The sequence below is a fragment of the Schistocerca serialis genome, chromosome 2, assembly GCF_023864345.2.
Source record: "Schistocerca serialis cubense isolate TAMUIC-IGC-003099 chromosome 2, iqSchSeri2.2, whole genome shotgun sequence".
Taxonomy (NCBI): Eukaryota; Metazoa; Arthropoda; class Insecta; order Orthoptera; family Acrididae; genus Schistocerca; species Schistocerca serialis.
This window is the reverse complement of record NC_064639.1, coordinates 148391797-148411621: the sequence shown is the minus strand read 5'-3', so window position 1 is coordinate 148411621 and position 19825 is coordinate 148391797. Positions and strand designations below refer to the sequence as shown.

The following is a 19825-nucleotide window of genomic DNA, read 5'->3' as shown; positions in this document are numbered from 1 at the left end:
GCCTACATCCTTCTGAATCTGCTTAGTGTATTCATCTCTTGGTCTCCCTCTACGATTTTGACCCTCCAATACTAAATTGGTGATCTCTTGATGCGTCACATATCCTACCAACCAATCACTTCTTCTAGTCAAGTTGTGCCGCAAATATCCGCGGCTCCTGGTCTTGCGGTAGCAAGAGCACGGGGTCCCGGGTTCGATTCCCGGCAGGATCAGAGATTTTCTCTGCCTCGAGATGGCTGGGGGTTGTGAGTTTTTATTCATCGTTTCATCCGCATTTACTCGCAGGTGGAGCGGCGGCCGAATCGCCCGGCGAGGGGTCTCCCGGCTACCAATGCCAGAAGATCATTATTATTGTTAGTGCCACAAATTTCCCTTCTCTCCCATTCTCTTCAATGCCATCTCATTAGTCACGTGATCTACCCATCTAATCTTCAGCATTCTTCTGTAACACCACATTTCGAAAGCTTCTACTCTCTTCTTGTCTAAACTATTTATGGCCCATGTTTCACATCCGTACATGGCTACACTCCATACAAACACTTTCAGAAACGACTTCCTGACACTTAACTCTATGCTCGATGTTAACAAATTTCTCTTCTTCAGAAACGCTTTCCTTGCCAATGCCAGTCCTCATTTTATATCCTCTCTACTTCGACCATCATCAGTTATTTTGCTCACCAAATAGCAAACTACTTTAAGCGTCTCATTTCCTAATCTAATTCCCGCAGCATCGCCCGATTTAATTCGACTACATTCCATTATCCTCATTTTGCTTTTGTTAATGTTCATCTTATATCCTCCTTTCAAGACACTGTCCATTCCGTTCAACTGCTCTTCCAGGTCCTAGAATCACTCAAAAACGACACATACTCGTAAAGTGCAGCGTCATCGGCAAACACTCGCGGATTGCTGCTCATCCTACCCAACAGGTCTTTTATGTATACAGAGAACACTATCAATCCTATCACATTCCCTTGTGGCACTCCTGACGATACCCTTGCCGCTGATGAACTCATAAGGTTTTGAGCCACTCACATATATTTTGAGTAAGACGGTATAAATTTGAAACATGAGATCAAGCTTCGTTACAGACTTTTCCTGATAGTTACCCTCGAGAATTTAGTCTTTGAAAGATACCCATTCGTCCACCCGATTAATATTTTGTGGTTCAAAAAATGTGTATTAAGAATAATTTGCAAAGTTTCCTTTGCATTAATATACCACAAAAATGATACGAGGATATCAAAAGTGTAAATATGTTATTTACGACAAAATTTAATAAGGCAGGAAACTAATTTTAAAATTCTTGAACATAATTGCCGAACAAGGGAGGCAACAAATCCACTTTGAAGCAAAGGAAGGTACGAAACAGAAATAGAAGAAAGTTCGATACGTTTTATGAGATAGAATTCACCGTGCATGAACATTAGTTCAATATAGATGCTTCTTCGGACCAATGCTCTTGACGGAAGACTGGAGAGCGTGAATAACTGCAATCGACTGACTGCGAAGTATAGTAGTTACGACGACGAAAAGCAGGAGAAACAGTCATGGCAAGCAGGAAAACCAGAATAACAAATATAATACCGAAAACGGCAGTATGTATCAAACAGTGAAGTAACTCAAACAATAGAAAATGCAGGATGAAATGTAACAATATTATGGAAAGGAAAGTTGCCACTCACTATCTAGATAAAATGCTGAGTCGTAGATAGGCACAACAAAATGACTGTCACAAATTATTTAAATTGTATTAAGTAATTTAGTTATCTGAGAAGCAATTTAAAAAAAAGTAGTTCTTTGTAACAACAGAAAGCCGCTGGTTACGAACATTTACCAAGATCACATTCTATTTATCATCAGCGAAAGAAATAAAACACACAAGGAACAGCGACAAATCACATTTAACTCTGGAGACAGGTTTCAAGTCTGTTTAGTCGAACTGCTTTCAGTATTTTGGTAGTTTGAGGGCATAAATATGTCCGTGCATTTAAAGGTTTTACACAACAAGAATGGACTAATTTTCGAAAAAAAGAACTTCCAGTTGTGTCAGTTGCGTTCTGCTCCTATGGAAGTTTTTCCAAACATTTTTCCACAAACGTTCTCCTCATTTCCAGGCTCGACTCTCATCTTCCTGGGATTACGCATGCATCATGATTTCTACAGAGAATAAATATTGAATATCCTCTCTTTTCTACTACTTTTTAATTTTTTATGTCCAGTCAGATTTATTTATTCTTTTACACTAATTGGCTTCAAAACCAGAGGGCTTCATCCCCAGCCAATTGCCAGTAGATTAAACAATAAGTACAGCTTGTTAGATACAAAAATGCAAAACAATAAAGGGAATACGAGAGTTGGACCTTTAATAGTAGCAACTATTTATTTAAAGCTCGTACAAAATAGATACGTGTTTCGAAGTTTTACTGACCTTCAAAGCAGTCACCATCATTATGTACAACTCGTTGCCAGCGATGTGGAAGTCGTAGGATACTTTTAGCAGTGCCAGTTGTGTTGACAGTTCGAGCAGCGCGGTCTATATTGCCCGACGAATTTGTGGCAGTTCTGAAGCAAATGCCTTCAATTAAGAAATCGAGTTGAACTTACGAGGGCTTAAGTTAGAGGCGTGAAGCAGGTGGTAAAGCACTTAGTAGCCCCATCAGTCAAACAAATCAGTAACAGCTTGCATTGTACGTGCTTCAGCATTGTCCCGCAAAATGATGGTCAGGTCCTGCAGAAAGTGCCATCACGTCTGTCTCTACGCTGTTCAATTTGGGAACACAACCTACGACCAGCTTAGAGACAGAACTGATGACACTTTCTGTCGCTCGAACTGTCAACACGTCTGGCACTACTAAGAGTATCCTACGACTTCCACATCACTGGAAACGTGTTAGACACAATGCAGGTGACTATTTTGAACGTCAGTGAAACTTTGAAACATGTATCTATTTTGTACGAACGTATATAATTTTTATTCGTCACAATAAGAGGTCTATCAGCTGTGGAAGCAACAAGACATGCACCGTGACGCCAGACTATTCGTTACACCAGGGGCAGCCAAGAATTCAGCCCACCAGCTGCGTCCTGGGGTGAGTGCGCTCAAACTTGCTGCACACTTCCCGCCGGCCGCTGTGGCCGAGCGGTTCTAGGCGCTTCAGTCCGGAACCGCGCTGCTCCTACGGTCGCAGGTTCGAATCCTGCCTGGGGCATGGATGCGTGTGATGACCTTAGGTTTAAGTAGTTCTAAGTCTACGGGACTGATGACCTCAGATGTTAAGTCCCATAGTGCTTAGAGCCATTTGAACCATTTTTGCACACTTCCCCCACTCCCACGCCACGCTGTCTCAGCAAGAGGAAGGGGGGAAGGGCGGGGGCGGCGGGGGGGGGGGGGGGGGGGGGGGGGAACTGCGAGCACATAGCATTTAAATGGCAAATGCAGACACATTCTGGCCTAGCGGTTCTAGGCGCTACAGTCCGGAACCGCGCGACTGCTACGGTCGCAGGTTCGAATCCTGCCTCGGGCATGGATGTGTGTGATGTTCTTAGGTTAGTTAGGTTTAAGTAGTTCTAAGTTCTAGGGGACTGATGACCTCAGAAGTTAAGTCCCATAGTGCTCAGAGCCATTTGAACCAGACACAATTCCCACCACTTAATTTTATGTTTCACATTTGTCAACAATATAAATAAGAAATGAAACAAATCAGTATTATTTAATTATTTTTGGCTCGCTAAAGACGTAATATAGTTTTCATTTGGTACAAACTGTCGGCATGCGGACAGACGTAGACAATTTCAAAGATTTTCGCACTCAAATTACCACATAATTGTGACTTTTTTATAGTAGTTTTACAATGGAAAATATCCCGATTGAAATATTTTAGCACTCTTTCAACCTCGTTATGGAGACGTGGTAACTTTACCTGATCCACTTATTGTTAGACATCCTGGACAGTTTTAACGTACAAGGCTTTGTCATTAAAAGAGGAATTACGTTGCAGTTCAGTCAGGTACACTTACACACGCACAGGGGTGCTTCCAACTGAAACGGCAAATGGTCTCGCAAACAGGTCGAAAACGGATGTCAGATTGACGGTGTTCTCATAGCGTTTAGGAAGCTATACTTGTAATTCTTTCAAGAGCACAACGAATTCTTCAGACCTCGCGTTTTCTTTTTTTTTTTTTTTTTTTTTTTTTTGTTTTTTTAACGGCAGTGAGTTTAGAAAAGTGGATTGTGTTTCTCAAAGTGCTTCCCTTCTACAACACGATTGTCTTTTTAAACGCATCCCCATCAAATCAGAAATAAGTTGTTTGCCACCTTGAAAAATCTTAATGTGGGAAGTAAGCAGTCAAGTCCACTTGAAACGTCAGGTCTGCTATCCATTCTGCATCTTCTCATTTTCATTCCAGCACTCCTTTTTTTTCCTTCATGAGTTCAATAATAACGAGTTTTACAACGAAAAATAGTTGTAGGTTCAAGGATAAATAGTTTTAAATCTAAAAATAGTTCTAGGTATGTCCTTTAATTCAACCAACGTCCTCTGCAGTAATACATAAGGTCTCCATGCTATTCGTTCAGCTTCATTGGAAACTGTTGCAACAGTGGAACAATGCCTGCAACTTCAGCAATTTTACCACCAATATCTTCACGTGGTGCATGCCTGCAAATTTGGCACAAAATGTTTCTTGATGTACTGAACAATGAATCCTATCTGTCGATCACTGTAATTTTTTGCTCTTTGATTGTCAACTTAATATTTAAATTCTTTCTGTATGACACTGAAATATCGTTTCATAGCAGATTTGCAATTCTTGTCATTTATGTAACTGCGTAATGTATATACAAAAGTCTCATCCATCTCTTCTGGCATTTCCATTCATTTTTAACGTCTTGAGACGATATACGCTATGTGATGAAAAGTATCCAGACACCCCCAAAAACATAAGTTTTTCATATTAGGTATATTGTGCTGCCACCTACTGCCAGATACTCCATATCAGCGACCTCAGTAGTCATTAGACATCGTGAGAGAGCAGAGTGGGACGCTCTGTGGAACTACGGACTTCGAACGTGGTCAGGTGATTGGGTGTCACTTGCGTCATACGTCTGTAAGCGAGATTTCCACACTCCTAAACATCCCTAGGTGTGGTGGTGAAGTGGAAACATGAAGGGACACATACGGCACAAAAGCGTACAGGCCGACCTCGTCTGTTGACTGACAGAGACCGCCGATGGTTGAAAGGGTGGTAATGTGTAATAGGCAGACCTCTATCCAGACCATCACACAGGAATTCCAAACTGCATCAGGATCCACTGCACGTACTATGACAGGCGGGAGGCTAGAAAACTTGGATTTCATGGTCGAGCGGCTGCTCATAAGCCACACACCACGCCGGTGATTGCCAAACGACGCCTTGCTTGGTGTAAGGAGGGTTAACATTGGTCGATTGAACAGTGGAAAAACGTTGTGTGGAGTGACGAATCACGGTACACAATGTGGCGATCCGATGGCAGGTTGGGGTATGGTGAATGCCCGGTGAACGCCATCTGCCAGCATGTGTAGTGCCAACAGTAAAATTCGGAGGCGGTGGTGTTATGGTGTGGTCATGTTTTTCATGAAGAGGGCTTGCACCCCTGGTTGTTTTGCGTGACACTATCACAGCAAAGGCCTACATTGATGTTTCAAGCACCCTCTCGCTTCCCACTGTTGAAGAGCAATTCGTGGATGGCGACTGCATCTTTCAACACGATCGAGCACCTGTTCATAATGCACTGCCTGTGGCGGAGTGGTTACACGACAATAACAGCCCTATAATGGACTGGCCTGCACAGAGGCGTGACCTGAATCGTATAGAACACCTCTGGGATGTTTTGTAACGCCGACTTCATGCCAGGCCTCACCGACCAACACCGACACATCTCCTCAGCGCAGCACTCCGTGAAGAATGGGCTGCGATTCCCCAAGAAACCTTCCAGCACCTGACTGAACGTATGCCTGTGAGTGTGGAAGCTGTCATCAAGGCTAAGGGTGGGGCAACGCCATATTGAATTCCAGCATTACCGATGGAGGGCGCCACGAACTTGTAAGTCATTTTCAGCCAGGTGTCCTGATACTTCTGATCGCTAGATTGCGTCTTTTTTGTGCAAACAGCCATTAGACCGGTGAGGTAAACAGCGCTGAATGTTCAAATGTGTGTGAATTCCTAAGGGACCTAACTGCTGAGGTCGTCAGTCCCTTGACTTACAGACTACTTAAACTAACTTATGCTAAGAACAAGAGACACACCCATGCCCGAGGGAGGACTCGAACACCGGCGGGAGAGGCCGCGCAATCCGTGACGTGGCGCCCCAAACCGCACGGCCACTCCGCACGGCAGACAGCGCTGAAATTACCATTCTGTCGAACTGAAGAGAATTGTGCCAATCGAAAAATGCCACACCGCAGTATTAAATGAAACGCCGCGCTGTACCGTGTACTTCCGCAAGGGAACGAGCAAAGCCAAGATAGGAACAGCCTTGGCTCGCACGCTTTCCACTCACTCGGCCCGTTTGAAGTTTGGCACAGAGTGGCCGGCCCTGCTCTACACTAATGCGTCTAGTCTGTGCTCTGTTCTTTTTCCCTTGTCTTGTTCCCTGGCTCTCGCACGGAAGAGATATCGTATTGCTAAAGCTATGTAGCGAGTCGCAAGCCTGTAACAGCTCCCCCCCCCCCCCGCCCCCCTTACGTCTCAAAGCACGCCTATATGCGCCCTACCGGTCAGAAATTTTAGGAAATTGCCACTTTAAAAAGGGCTAAATGGATAGCATGCGTCATAGTCATCGATAATTTACACCGCTTTGTTTTTCGCGGCCGGTGGCCGGAGTGGAGGGGGTGAACAAGGGGTTAGCGCCCTACGCCCTCACTGCGTTTCGAACGCTTCTAAATCTTCAGCGAGCGCCGAGGAACGGACATCCACCACAGGCAGCAGGGGGAGCGTGGTGTAAGCCCGCTGCCGGCCCACATAAATTGCGAGGCCTGCAATTGGGCCCCGAGACGGGCCGAATCGCACGGACGTGCCCCCGCGACGTCACGCACGGAGCCAGTCTGGTGAAAAACTCACTGCACTCGCTGCGGCAGTTCCGGCCAATTCACTGGGATCGGGGGGGGGGGGGGGGGAGCGGCCAGCGGGGGACGTACCTCTGCAGAGGGAAAGGTCGCCCTACAGTTGAGCGGCGAGACGAGCAAGACGTCACGGTTCTGCCTCTGACAGTGGCTGAAAAAGCTTCCGTCCCAACTTAGATGTCATCGTGCTTACACACGAGACTGTTCAAAATGGTTCAAACTGCTCTGAGTACTATGGGACTTAACATCTGAGGTCATCAGCCGCCTAGAACTTTAACACGAATTGCACCAAACTTATTCTATCTTAAACGAGTGATAGTTAGCCGCTCAATATGTTTTTCAAGATAAATTACTTTAGTATCTACAAGGTGAGCATATTTCATTTGTATATGCAGAGTTAAGAGTTGTATAACTACCATAGGCTACCGAAGACTGACATGAGTAAGCGTTGTCTACGGCACTACAAATGAGCGGACATAACAGCGACTCAAACGAAGAAAGAAAAACTAAACTGGACAAGGCATACAAAGTACAGTAAAAACTCGATCAACCGTCACTCTTTAAACCGTCACTGCTGTAACAGCATAATAATACTGTAATAACAGAATGCTCTAAGGTGCAGTGACGCGTTCGCTTTGTTTATTTACTCTATTTTGGTAGGAAGTGAATGTACCCGCCCGCCGTAGAATGGTACATAAAATATGACCTTCAGTCGACGTGCTAACACATCTCCCCCTTTTCTTGTCTTTGTCTCACTTGTGAGTCAACAATCACCACTGGATCGGTTTCCAGTTGTGGCGAGAAGACTGTAATTGTCGCAGTGTATCTAGCGGGCTGTGCCGTGTTACGTGTTTTCCACTTGAATAAGCTTTATTGACTAATATTTTACACTACCGCATGTAGTGCAGGTGTGTGTGGTACAGTGACTTGATAAAATGTCTGAAAAACGTAAACGTGTTGTTTTAGGACTTAATCAGAAACTTGAAATTATAAAACTCTGAAGAAAGGGCGAAACTGCGACAAGCGTAGCGCTGATTTATGGTATTGGAAGAACAACAGTTAACGATATAGAACGAGATGCTGATAAAATAGAACAACATGTGTCAACAATGCAGAGCATGGATGGAGATGTGCGAACAAGAAAGACAATGAAACCTGCAAAATATGATGAATTGGACACTGCAATGTACCGATGGTTTATACAAGCAAGAAGTCAGGGGATTCCACTTTCAGGGCCTATAATAATGGCCAAGGATGTTGAAATGAACAGCAAACTTGATGGTGACTCGTCTTTTAAAGCAAGTATCGGATGGCTCGACAAGTTTAAATAATTTCGTCATGGCATTCGCCAACTTGCTATCAGTGGAGGAAAACTCAGCGCGGATAGCTCAGTAATTGCTGAGTTCCGGGAACAATTTAAAGAAAAAATGGCTGAATTGAATCTTGTTAGGGAGCAAGTTTACAATTGTGATGAAACTGGGCTTCATTGGAAGGCTTTACCACAAAAGACATTAGCATCACTCTCTGAAAAAGCTGCTCCAGGTTTCAAAGTACAAAAAGATCGCATCACTGCTGTGGTTTGCGCAAATGCGACCGGCAATCATAGGCTACCCCTGCTTGTGACTGGGAAATCAAGAGAACCTAGTGCATTCAAAAATTTGAATTTGAATGCTCTCCTTGCACAATACTACGCCCAGAAGAGTGCTTGGATGGATCAATCAATTTTTTCTGACTGGTTTCACCAACAATTTCTACCTCAAGTTAGAGCAGATTTGGCTGAAAAAAAGTTGCCACAGAAAGCGCTATTGCTGTTAGACAATGCCCCAACGCACCCTACTTGTGAAATGAAAAGTGATGACAGCAACATAACATGTCTCTTCCTTCCAGGAAACACAACTTCACAGCCCATGGATCAGGGAATGATCGAAAACATGAAACGTCGTTATAGAAAAATATTTATCGAACGTTTGCTCTCATCTGATGAATCAACATCTGGAGGTCTTACAATATTAAAGATACCATTTTCAATGTTGCCAGTGCATGGAGTGATTTGTCAGTGTCAAATCTCAAGAACGGCTGGAATAAACTTTGGCCTCAACCTAGAGGTGAAGAATCGGAGGAATCTGAGTGTGTTACAGTTGACGAGATGGTCAATTTGTGCAATAATTTACAAATCAGCACAAATTTGACGTCAGAAGAAGTATCAGAGTGGTTAGAGTATGACAAAGTGGACGGGGGTTTTCAAATTTTGAGTGATGACGAAATTGTTGCCAGCGTAAATGCCACGAAAGAAGAAGAAGAAGGGGCTGATGAAGACGAGTGTTCAAACCATGAAGAAAAACAAACTATTAGCCATTCAGAGGCCGAAACAATGCTGTCCAAGTGTATAGCATGGCTTGAAAGTCAAGAAGAGGCTAATGCAACGCAGGCACTACTGCTCCGAAAAATACGAAATATTGCCGCGGTGAGAGCTCGAACATCAAAAGGGCAGAAGAAATTGACTATTTCCAACCTGTAAGTTTATAGTACAGTACAGTACTGTACATTACGTATTTTGCAACTTTTGTAGCTACTGTACGGATGTTTTCACCATGTAATAAATAGTTTTATTTGCTATTACAATCGTGTTTAATTTGTTTTCGCTCCGAAATATTATTATATTACTGTGAGAGTGATATGTGTCTATATATAAAATAATTGGTTGAGGTTATGTTTTGGAGGAATACAGTGTTTCTGTTATCCGTCTATTCGCTCAACCGTCACGACCACGGTCCCGAAGATGACGGTTAATCGAGTTTCCACTGTAGTGTGGAATCATTACAACAAGAAGTCTATCTCACAAAAAGCCAAATTACGCCAATACGACACGGTGGTGCACCCCGAGGCACTATATGCAGCACAGACTACACTAATCCTAGGGCATACACGTATCAGACAACTAGAAAAAGTAGAACGGAAAATACACTACTGGCCAATAAAAACTGCTACACCACGAAGATGACGTGCTACATACGCGAAATTTAACCGACAGGAAGAAGATTCTGTGATATGCAAATGATTAGCTTTTCAGAGCATTCACACAAGGTTGGCGCCGGTGGCGACACCTACAACGTGCTGATATGAGGAAAGTTGCCAACCGATTTCTCATATACAAACAGCAGTTGACCGGCGTCGCCTGGTGAAACGTTGTTGTGATGTCTAGTGTAAGGAGGAGAAATGCGTACCATCAAGTTTCCGACTTAGATAAAGGTCGGATTGTAGCCTATCGCGGTTTATCGTATCGCGACGTTGCTGCTCGCGTTGGTCGAGATCCAATGGCTGTTAGCAGAATATGGACTCGATGGGTTCAGGGCGGTAATACGGAACGCCGTGCTGGATCCCAACGGCCTCGTATCACTAGCAGTCGAGATGACAGGCATCTTATGCGCATGGTTGTAACGGATCGTGCAGCCACGTCTCGATCCCTGAGTCAACAGATGGGGACGTTTGCATGACAACAACCATCTGCACGAACATTTCGATGACGTTTGCAGCAGCATGGACTATCAGCTCGGAGACCATGGCTGCGGTTACCCTTGACGCTGCATCACAGACAGGAGCGCCTGCGATGGTGTACTCAACGACGAACCTGGGTGCACGAATGGCAAAACGTCATTTTTTCGGATTAATCCAGGTTCTGTTCACAGCATCGTGATGGTCGCATCCGTGTTTGGCGTCATCGCGGTGAACGCACATTGGAAGCGTGTATTCGTCATCGCCATACTGGCGTATCACCCGGCGTGATAGCATGGAGTGCCATTGTTTACACGTCTCGGTCACCTCTTGTTCGCATTGATGGCACTTTGAACAGTGGACATTACAGCAGTATAATGCACGACCGCATGTTGCAGGTCCTGTACGGGCCTTTCTGGATACAGAAAATCTTCGACTGCACTTTCTCCAGATCTCTTACCAATTGAAAACGTCTGGTCAATGGCGGCCGAGTAACTGGCTCCTCACAATACGCCACTCACTATCCTTGATGCACTGTGGTATTGTGTTGGAGGTGCATGGGCAGCTGTACCTGTACACGCCATCCAAGCTCTGTTTGACTCAATGCCCAGGCATATGAAGGCCGTTATTACGGCCAGAGGTGGTTGTTCTGGGTACTGATTGCTCAGTATCTATGCACCGAAATTGCCTGAAAATGTAATCACATGTCAGTTCTAGAATAATATATTTGTCCAATGAATACCCGTTTATCATCTGCATTTCTTCTTGGTGTAGCAATTTTAATGGCCAGTAGTGTACTTAGGATAATATTTGGTGCAACTAACAACAATGAAAGATGGACCAAGAAATCTACAGATGAACTACACAAGCATACAGAGACAATCACAGAAAAGATTAGTAAACGCATACTACAATTCTATGGACACCTATGCAGAATGCCATCACTCAGACTGAACAAACAGATCTTTGACTGGGTAACCACTAGAAACAACAAATGGGTGGCAGAGGTAAAAAAACGACCTGAACGAACTCAGCATCACATCAGACATAATAAACGACAGAATAAAATTCAGAAACATCTTTAAGAAAAGTAAACTACATGAGATACACAGTGACAAACTAACAGGCGTAAAATGGACCATAGAACGCAAGCAAGATCACAGCCGGAAGATGAAAGAAATATGGACAACCAAAAAGGAAACCAAGATGAAGCCGAAGACACGAAGCCGACAAGAAGCATGGACAGAGGACCGGAAACAGAAACACAGCGAGTGAATGAGGGAAGTTGGGCAGCAAGGAAGGCAGCAAAAGGAATTTGCCACGTAGTTTAGTCCAACTGCGCTCTTTAAGGGAAAACACCAATAATAATAATAATAATATACATAACGTCTGTGCATGTAAACTGTACTGGCATTAAAAGTAATTGCTTTGGTTGTACAAAAGCGCAGAAGTTACGTGATCAACAAATTTTATTACTTATAAAAGGCAATTCATATTCTGTAAGAATATGAAATACACAATGGACTTACACTGAACGACGTGCGGCTCTAATTATGTGCAAAACAAACAACCTACCAAACAAAAACAAAAAAAAGCATAGTCGGTGGCTCCAATTCTCTCTCTTACACTTTCATTTCTATTTCATTACCTACCAATACTGCCAACAAAATCGGTAATCCTACCATTTAAAATGTCATTTATGTGGTGTACCAAAACTACCGAAACTTAATTTTGCTAGAGTGCAACTCTACGCACAGTATATCATTCTGTATTTTACATATGATTCCGGATGTCACCATTTTCTGAGTCAATGTTTCGAAATTACGTTCTCGTATCACTAAACCAAGAGTATCCATCGAGTTAGGAAATAGAGCTACAAAATATTCATAAATTATATTGCTATTCATACGAGGGTTGTTCAAAAAGAAACTGAGCTTTTGCTGTAACGCCCTTATTGCTTATCGTACAACATCTGAAGCAATGTCCCCCACAAAATGGTCACCTCTACCTGCAATCCAATGTTCCAAAAAATGTTCAAATCTGTGTGAAGTCTTAAGGGACTTGACTGCTAAGGTCATCAGTCCCTAAGCTTACACACTACTTAACCTAAATTATCCTACGGACAAACACACACACCCATGCCCGAGCGAGGACTCGAACCTCCGCCGGGACCAGCCGCACCGTCCATGACTGCAGCGCCTCAGACCGCTTGGCTAATCCCGCGCTCCAATGTTCCCATCGTTGCTTCCACTTCTGGAAAGCCTCCTACCCACTTGCAGTCGCCTACGGACCCGACGGAGTCCATTTCAGTTAAATTCTTCTGGGTGTGTGACCGCGTCAAAAATTGGTAGAACTACCGACATTTCGCCCTCGTTAATAGGTGCAATTGGCACGGTTCTTAATTTTAAGTATCTCCGTGAGATCACTCACTCGAATGGACTAGAGAAAGATGCGAACTATCGAACAGCCTAGAGAAGATCACCTATAGTTACGGTCATCTCACCAAGTTCAGATATGGCGACCATCATTAAGGAGAGAAGTAAATTGTGCAATAGCAAAAGATGAACTAAAGGATCTGAGGAAAATGCGAGAAAAAGATTCCTGAAGTAAGAAAGACATTATCGTCAGACTAGCATAACAGAAAAATAACATTCATATATTAAATATATTTATGAACATCGAACATCGTCCATAAATTAAGCAAGATGTCTGTAAAAATTATACATGTTGTTGTTGTTGTGGTCTTCAGTCCTGAGACTGGTTTGATGCAGCTCTCCATGTTACTCTATCCTGTGCAAGCTTCTTCATCTCCCAGTACCTACTGCAACCTACATCCTTCTGAATCTGCTTAGTGTATTCATCTCTTGGTCTCCCTCTACGATTTTTACCCTCCACGCTGCCCTCCAATTCTAAATTGGTGATCCCTTGATGCCTCAGAACGTGTCCTACCAACCGATCCCTTCTTCTGGTCAAGTTGTGCCACAAGCTTCTCTTCTCCCCAGTCCTATTCAATACTTCCTCATTAGTTATGTGATCTACCCATCTAATCTTCAGCATTCTTCTGTAGCACCACATTTCGAAAGCTTCTATTCTCTTCTTGTCCAAACTATTTATCGTCCATGTTTCACTTCCATACATGGCTACACTCCATACAAATACTTTCAGAAATGGCTTCCTGACACTTAAATCTATACTCGATGTTAACAAATTTCTCTTCTTCAGAAACGCTTTCCTTGCCATTGCCAGTCTACATTTTATATCCTCTCTACTTCGACCATCATTAGTTATTTTGCTCCCCAAATAGCTAAACTCCTTTACTACTTCAAGTGTCTCATTTCCTAATCTAATTTCCTCAGCATCACCCGACTTAATTCGACTACATTCCATTATCATCGTTTTGCTTTTGTTGATGTTCATCTTATATCCTCCCTTCAAGACACTGTCCATTCCATTCAACTGCTCTTCCAAGTCCTTTGCTGTCTCTGACAGAATTATAATGTCATCGGCGAACCTCAAAGTTTTTATTTCTTCTCCATGGATTTTAATACCTACTCCGAATTTTTCTTTTGTTTCCTTTTTTCTTTTGTTTCCTTTACTGCTTGAGCAAATTATACATATGGCGCAGTATTAATATTGAATATTTATGTGAATATGTAACACTTAAGAACTGGGGAAGGAAAAGAAGATACACCTCTGATGTCGTAGAAGGGTTCTACAGGGAGATTTGAGTGCTGAAGAGGTAGACAAAGGAAGAATTCTGTGGAGCGTCCATATTGTAAGGGAAATTTTCACAAACCTATGCTAAGACTTGGAGATGGAGAAATCTGAAGGTAGTGGCAAAGTTTGGAATGTACTAAACCGATCTTCAAAGACACAGACTAAGCAGTACAGGATATAAGGAAACATTAAACTACCACAGACTAAAAAATCAGTAGTGGATATAAGGAAACGTTAAACTAACTGTAAGACTAATTAATAATAACCGAGAAATAGATTTTTCTGAGTGTTCAAAAGCATGCTTGCGTTACCGAAAGTACAGCATGGTTGTAGTGGAGATGGAAAACTGAAGATCTTTTTCACAAGCAGATAGTATGTCACAAGTATAAACAACACAACGACTTGTAATTTTTCGATATTGTCACGGATTTTTCCTTTTAGTGGTATCTGCTCAAAATTGGTTTCTATTTGAGCAGTCCCACTGAGTATGGAGGAAGTATTATCTACACACTGTTTTTTTTTTTTTTTTTTTTTTTTTTGTGGCGTGAATTCTTTTATATCCTTCGATGCAAGTGTTTAAGTTGCAAGGTAAACATTATCTGCGCTACACGCCATAATGAGGAAGTCTAATGCAATTTTTAGTGGTTAGACTTCAAATACATTTTTTTTTACCTGAGGACTGCTAATGCAATAGACTGGTTCCCGTAATTTTAATCTGTGACATTGCTTTGTGTGTGAGATACAACATTTTTCGAATTTCTCTTTAAACTCTACTTACCCTACGAACGTCGGTGCTCAGGCCAAAGTATGGCAACGTCATAATGTGTACAAGTATTCTCAGTAAAATGGTTTCATACAAAGCATCAACTTATTGTTCACAAGGAAAAAATAAATAGGAATGCTTCAGTTATCAAACTGTGTAGAGATAATGTGGGTCGTCCAGTTAACCTGGAAGTAGCAGTTAATAATTACTTCTGGTATCCTTACTGGAACACCTCACCATCCAGGTCGCCTACCGGAGACACCAACATACACTGACGAGCCAAAGAAACTGGTACTCCTGCCTAATATCGTATAGAGCCCCCGCGAGCACACAGAAGTGCCGCAACACGACGTTGAGTGGACTCGATTGATGTCTGAAGTAGTGCAAGAGCGAAATGACACAATGAATTGTGCACGGCTGTCCATAAATCCGTAAGAGTACGAGGGGGTGGAGATTTCTTCTGAACAGCACGTAGCAACGCATTCCAGAGACGGTCATGTCTGGGGAGTTTGGTGGCCAGCGGAAGTGTTTAAACTCAGAACAGTATACCTGGAGCCACGCTGTAGCAATTCTGTACGTGTGGGGTGTCACATTGTCCAGTTGGAATTGCCCAAGTTCGTCGGAATACACAATGGACATGATTGGATGCAGGTGATCAGACAGGATGCTTATGTACGTATCACCTGTCAGAGTCGTATCTGGACGTATCAGGGGTCCCATATCTCTCCAACTGTACGCGCGCCACATCATTGCAGAGCCTCCACCAGCTTCAACAGTTCGTTGCTGACATGTTAGGTCCATGGGTTCACGCACAATGTTGTCTCCATACCCGTACACATCCATCCACTCGATGCAATTTTAAACGAGACTCGTCCGACCATTCAACATATTTCCAGTCATCAACACTTCAGTGTCGGTGTTGACGGGCCCAGGCAAGGCGTAAAGCTTTGTGTCGTGCAGTTATCAAGTGTACACGAGTTGGCCTTCGGTTCCGAAAGCCCATATAGACGATATTTCGTTGAATGGTTTGCACGCTGACACTTATTGATGGCCCAGCAATGAAATCTGCAGCAATCTGCGGATGGGTTGGGGTTTTGTCACGTTTAACGATTCTCTTCAATTGTCGTTAGTACCATCCTTTCAGAATTTTTTTCCGGCCCAGTGATGTCGGTGATATCATGTCTTACCGGATTTCTCATATTCACGGTACACTCGTGAAATCGTCGTGCGGGAAAATCCCCACTTTATCGCGACCTCGGAGATGCTGTGTCCCATCGGTCATGCGCCTACTATAACACAACGTACAAACTCACTTATATCTTGATAATCTGCCATTGTAGCAGCAGTAACCGATCTAACAACTGCACCAGACACTGTTGTCTTACATAGGCGTTGCCGACCGCAGCGCCGTATTCTGTCTGTTTACATGCCTCTGTATTTGAACAAGCGTGCCTATACTAGTTTCTTTGGCACTTCAGTGTAATAATGCGCCCAAAGACTTGGTTCGACATCGAGGTATGAAGAAATCTTGTGGGAAAGAAATAAATGCTCAATCATATTTTACGACATGGTCAAAGGTTCAGATAAAAATAGCTCCACATTACCTTATGTTGATTACAGAGGATGAGGAGACACGGGGGAGAGTGTTCAGTACATCAGATGGTTAGGTAAGGATTGGAGGTTCCTTATCATTTTTCCATATTAGTACGTTATGTACCAACTCTGGGTTTCATCCTCCCTATTTTTGTCATTTTAGCCTCACCCATATAACATGGACAAGTTAGCACATTTTAATACACTCCTGGAAATGGAAAAAAGAACACATTGACACCGGTGTGTCAGACCCACCATACTTGCTCCGGACACTGCGAGAGGGCTGTACAAGCAATGATCACACGCACGGCACAGCGGACACACCAGGAGCCGCGGTGTTGGCCGTCGAATGGCGCTAGCTGCGCAGCATTTGTGCACCGCCGCCGTCAGTGTCAGTCAGTTTGCCGTGGCATACGGAGCTCCATCGCAGTCTTTAACACTGGTAGCATGCCGCGACAGCGTGGACGTGAACCGTATGTGCAGTTGACGGACTTTGAGCGAGGGCGTATAGTGGGCATGCGGGAGGCCGGGTGGACGTACCGCCGAATTGCTCAACACGTGGGGCGTGAGGTCTCCACAGTACATCGATGTTGTCGCCAGTGGTCGGCGGAAGGTGCACGTGCCCGTCGACCTGGGACCGGACCGCAGCGACGCACGGATGCACGCCAAGACCGTAGGATCCTACGCAGTGCCGTAGGGGACCGCACCGCCCCTTCCAGCAAATTAGGGACACTGTTGCTCCTGGGGTATCGGCGAGGACCATTCGCAACCGTCTCCATGAAGCTGGGCTACGGTCCCGCACACCGTTAGGCCGTCTTCCGCTCACGCCCCAACATCGTGCAGCCCGCCTCCAGTGGTGTCGCGACAGGCGTGAATGGAGGGACGAATGGAGACGTGTCGTCTTCAGCGATGAGAGTCGCTTCTGCCTTGGTGCCAATGATGGTCGTATGCCTGTTTGGCGCCGTGCAGGTGAGCGCCACAATCAGGACTGCATACGACCGAGGCACACAGGGCCAACACCCGGCATCATGGTGTGGGGAGCGATCTCCTACACTGGCCGTACACCACTGGTGATCGTCGAGGGGACACTGAATAGTGCACGGTACATCCAAACCGTCATCGAACCCATCGTTCTACCATTCCTAGACCGGCAAGGGAACTTTCTGTTCCAACAGGACAATGCACGTCCGCACGTATCCCGTGCCACCCAACGTGCTCTAGAAGGTGTACGTCAACTACCCTGGCCAGCAAGATCTCCGGATCTGTCCCCCATTGAGCATGTTTGGGACTGGATGAAGCGTCGTCTCACGCGGTCTGCACGTCCAGCACGAACGCTGGTCCAACTGAGGCGCCAGGTGGAAATGGCATGGCAAGCCGTTCCACAGGACTACATCCAGGATCTCTACGATCGTCTCCATGGGAGAATAGCAGCCTGCATTGCTGCGAAAGGTGGATATACACTGTACTAGTGCCGACATTGTGCATGCTCTGTTGCCTGTGTCTTTGTGCCTGTGGTTCTGTCAGTGTGATCATGTGATGTATCTGACCCCAGGAATGTGTCAATAAAGTTTCCCCTTCCTGGGACAATGAATTCACGGTGTTCTTATTTCAATTTCCAGGAGTGTAGTACTACAGATACTCTCTGTATCTGTAATAGTATTAAAGATACTCTCTTATCACTGTAAAACAGGCCAGAGGAAAACAATTATAAGTGAGACCTTGTTCAAAATATTACCATGTTATTTCGATATATTGCAGAACTCCCATTTACCTTCATTTCCTACAACGTTTCAGAGTAATGGGGGATTCAATAACTTCCGTGAAGGAATGTTGGTGAAGCTCTAATATAATAGAATATTTCTAATTATACAATATCTCATCAAAAGTGTCTGGGCACCAATTAGCATCCACCTGTAATATGGAAGGGTAATATTTACCACCCAACGTGTTAATTTTCTCGTTAGGTTGATTCTACTCGTTAAGCCGATTTGTTTGATGTGCCACAAGCCACACTTTGAACGCAATCAGGTAATTTGCTTAGTATGAAGTGTAATAAGAACATATGTGGCTTGCATGTATGCAGTACTAACAGTTCCTACATCTTTAGTATGCAGATAAATACGTAACATTTTGGTTATAAAGTGGAACTGAAGTGAAAGAGGTTTTTCCAGTTGACAATGCAGTAGTGCGACAGGGAAATACACTCAGCGAATCATAACACAGCGATTCTCACAGCAGGAGACCAATTAATGGACAGTGGACGCAGCCCTTGGATTTGTGAGAGACGAAGGCAAAAATTGCAGCGTCATGGGCCTTCAGTAAACAGTAAAATCACATTATACTACCGAGGATAGTGCGTGTGCTTCGCAGGCTGAGCATCTGGCCTCGTTTCAGAGATCCTCATTGGTCGAGTAAGTGATGACTGTCATTGGCCGATATCAGTTGTGGAAAGAAGCGAAGCTGCAGTACAGTGAGGGAAATTAGCGACAATATAGTCAATTACGTAGGAATAATTGAGGGCACTCTCTCTCTCTCTCTCTCTCTCTCTCTGGGGGTGTCGTGTGTTCCACGGAGCACTTCACGTTCTGTTGTGACGCCGACAGAGGTATTTTTCTGTGAACACTTTGCTGATTCACGAAGCTCTAAGCCATCGGAATTTGTGCTGGATTCCTCGTACGTCTCCGCAGTAGAGGACACGAGAAGAGCTGTTGACGTTCTTGTGAGCATTTTTGAGGGCAACATAGTGAACGTCGTCCAACCTTGACGAATGTACAAAACCATTTGTCTTAGCCGGGGACGTATACAGTTTTCCGATTCACGAAAACATCCGGACGCTTTAGACTTTATAAATTCAGTCAGCGGGTACGAGAGGCGACTCACGTAACAGCCGACCGCCGCCGAGTTTATCGCTGCATTCTGCGAAAGGTAAATGACGCATTCCTCAGGCGTTTAATGTCGAAGCGTACTTCAGGTCCATATTACACTGGAGTAATTATTTGCATTCGCTCGTATCCATGTCAGCCACGTAATTCACGTGTGATATTGAGGTTTAACTTTGAGGAAGTGATCCGGCAAATAGGAATCACTGCCTAGCTACAGCAGTTCAGTTTATATCGTGTCAGTATACAGTTTTGGTTTTGATAACAGTGTCAATTGA

At 44.1% G+C, this 19825-nt stretch overlaps 1 protein-coding gene across 1 annotated transcript in view; it reads left to right on the top strand.

Moving 5' to 3' along the window:
* Positions 1 to 9621, top strand: part of LOC126455813 (uncharacterized) — a 39774-nt gene extending 30153 nt beyond the window's left edge. Inside the window, exon 3 of the mRNA XM_050091574.1 lies at positions 9141 to 9621. Coding sequence (XP_049947531.1) covers positions 9141 to 9621 — 481 coding nt within the window. The remainder of the gene's footprint in view (positions 1 to 9140) is intronic.
* The last annotated feature ends 10204 nt before the right edge of the window (positions 9622 to 19825 follow it).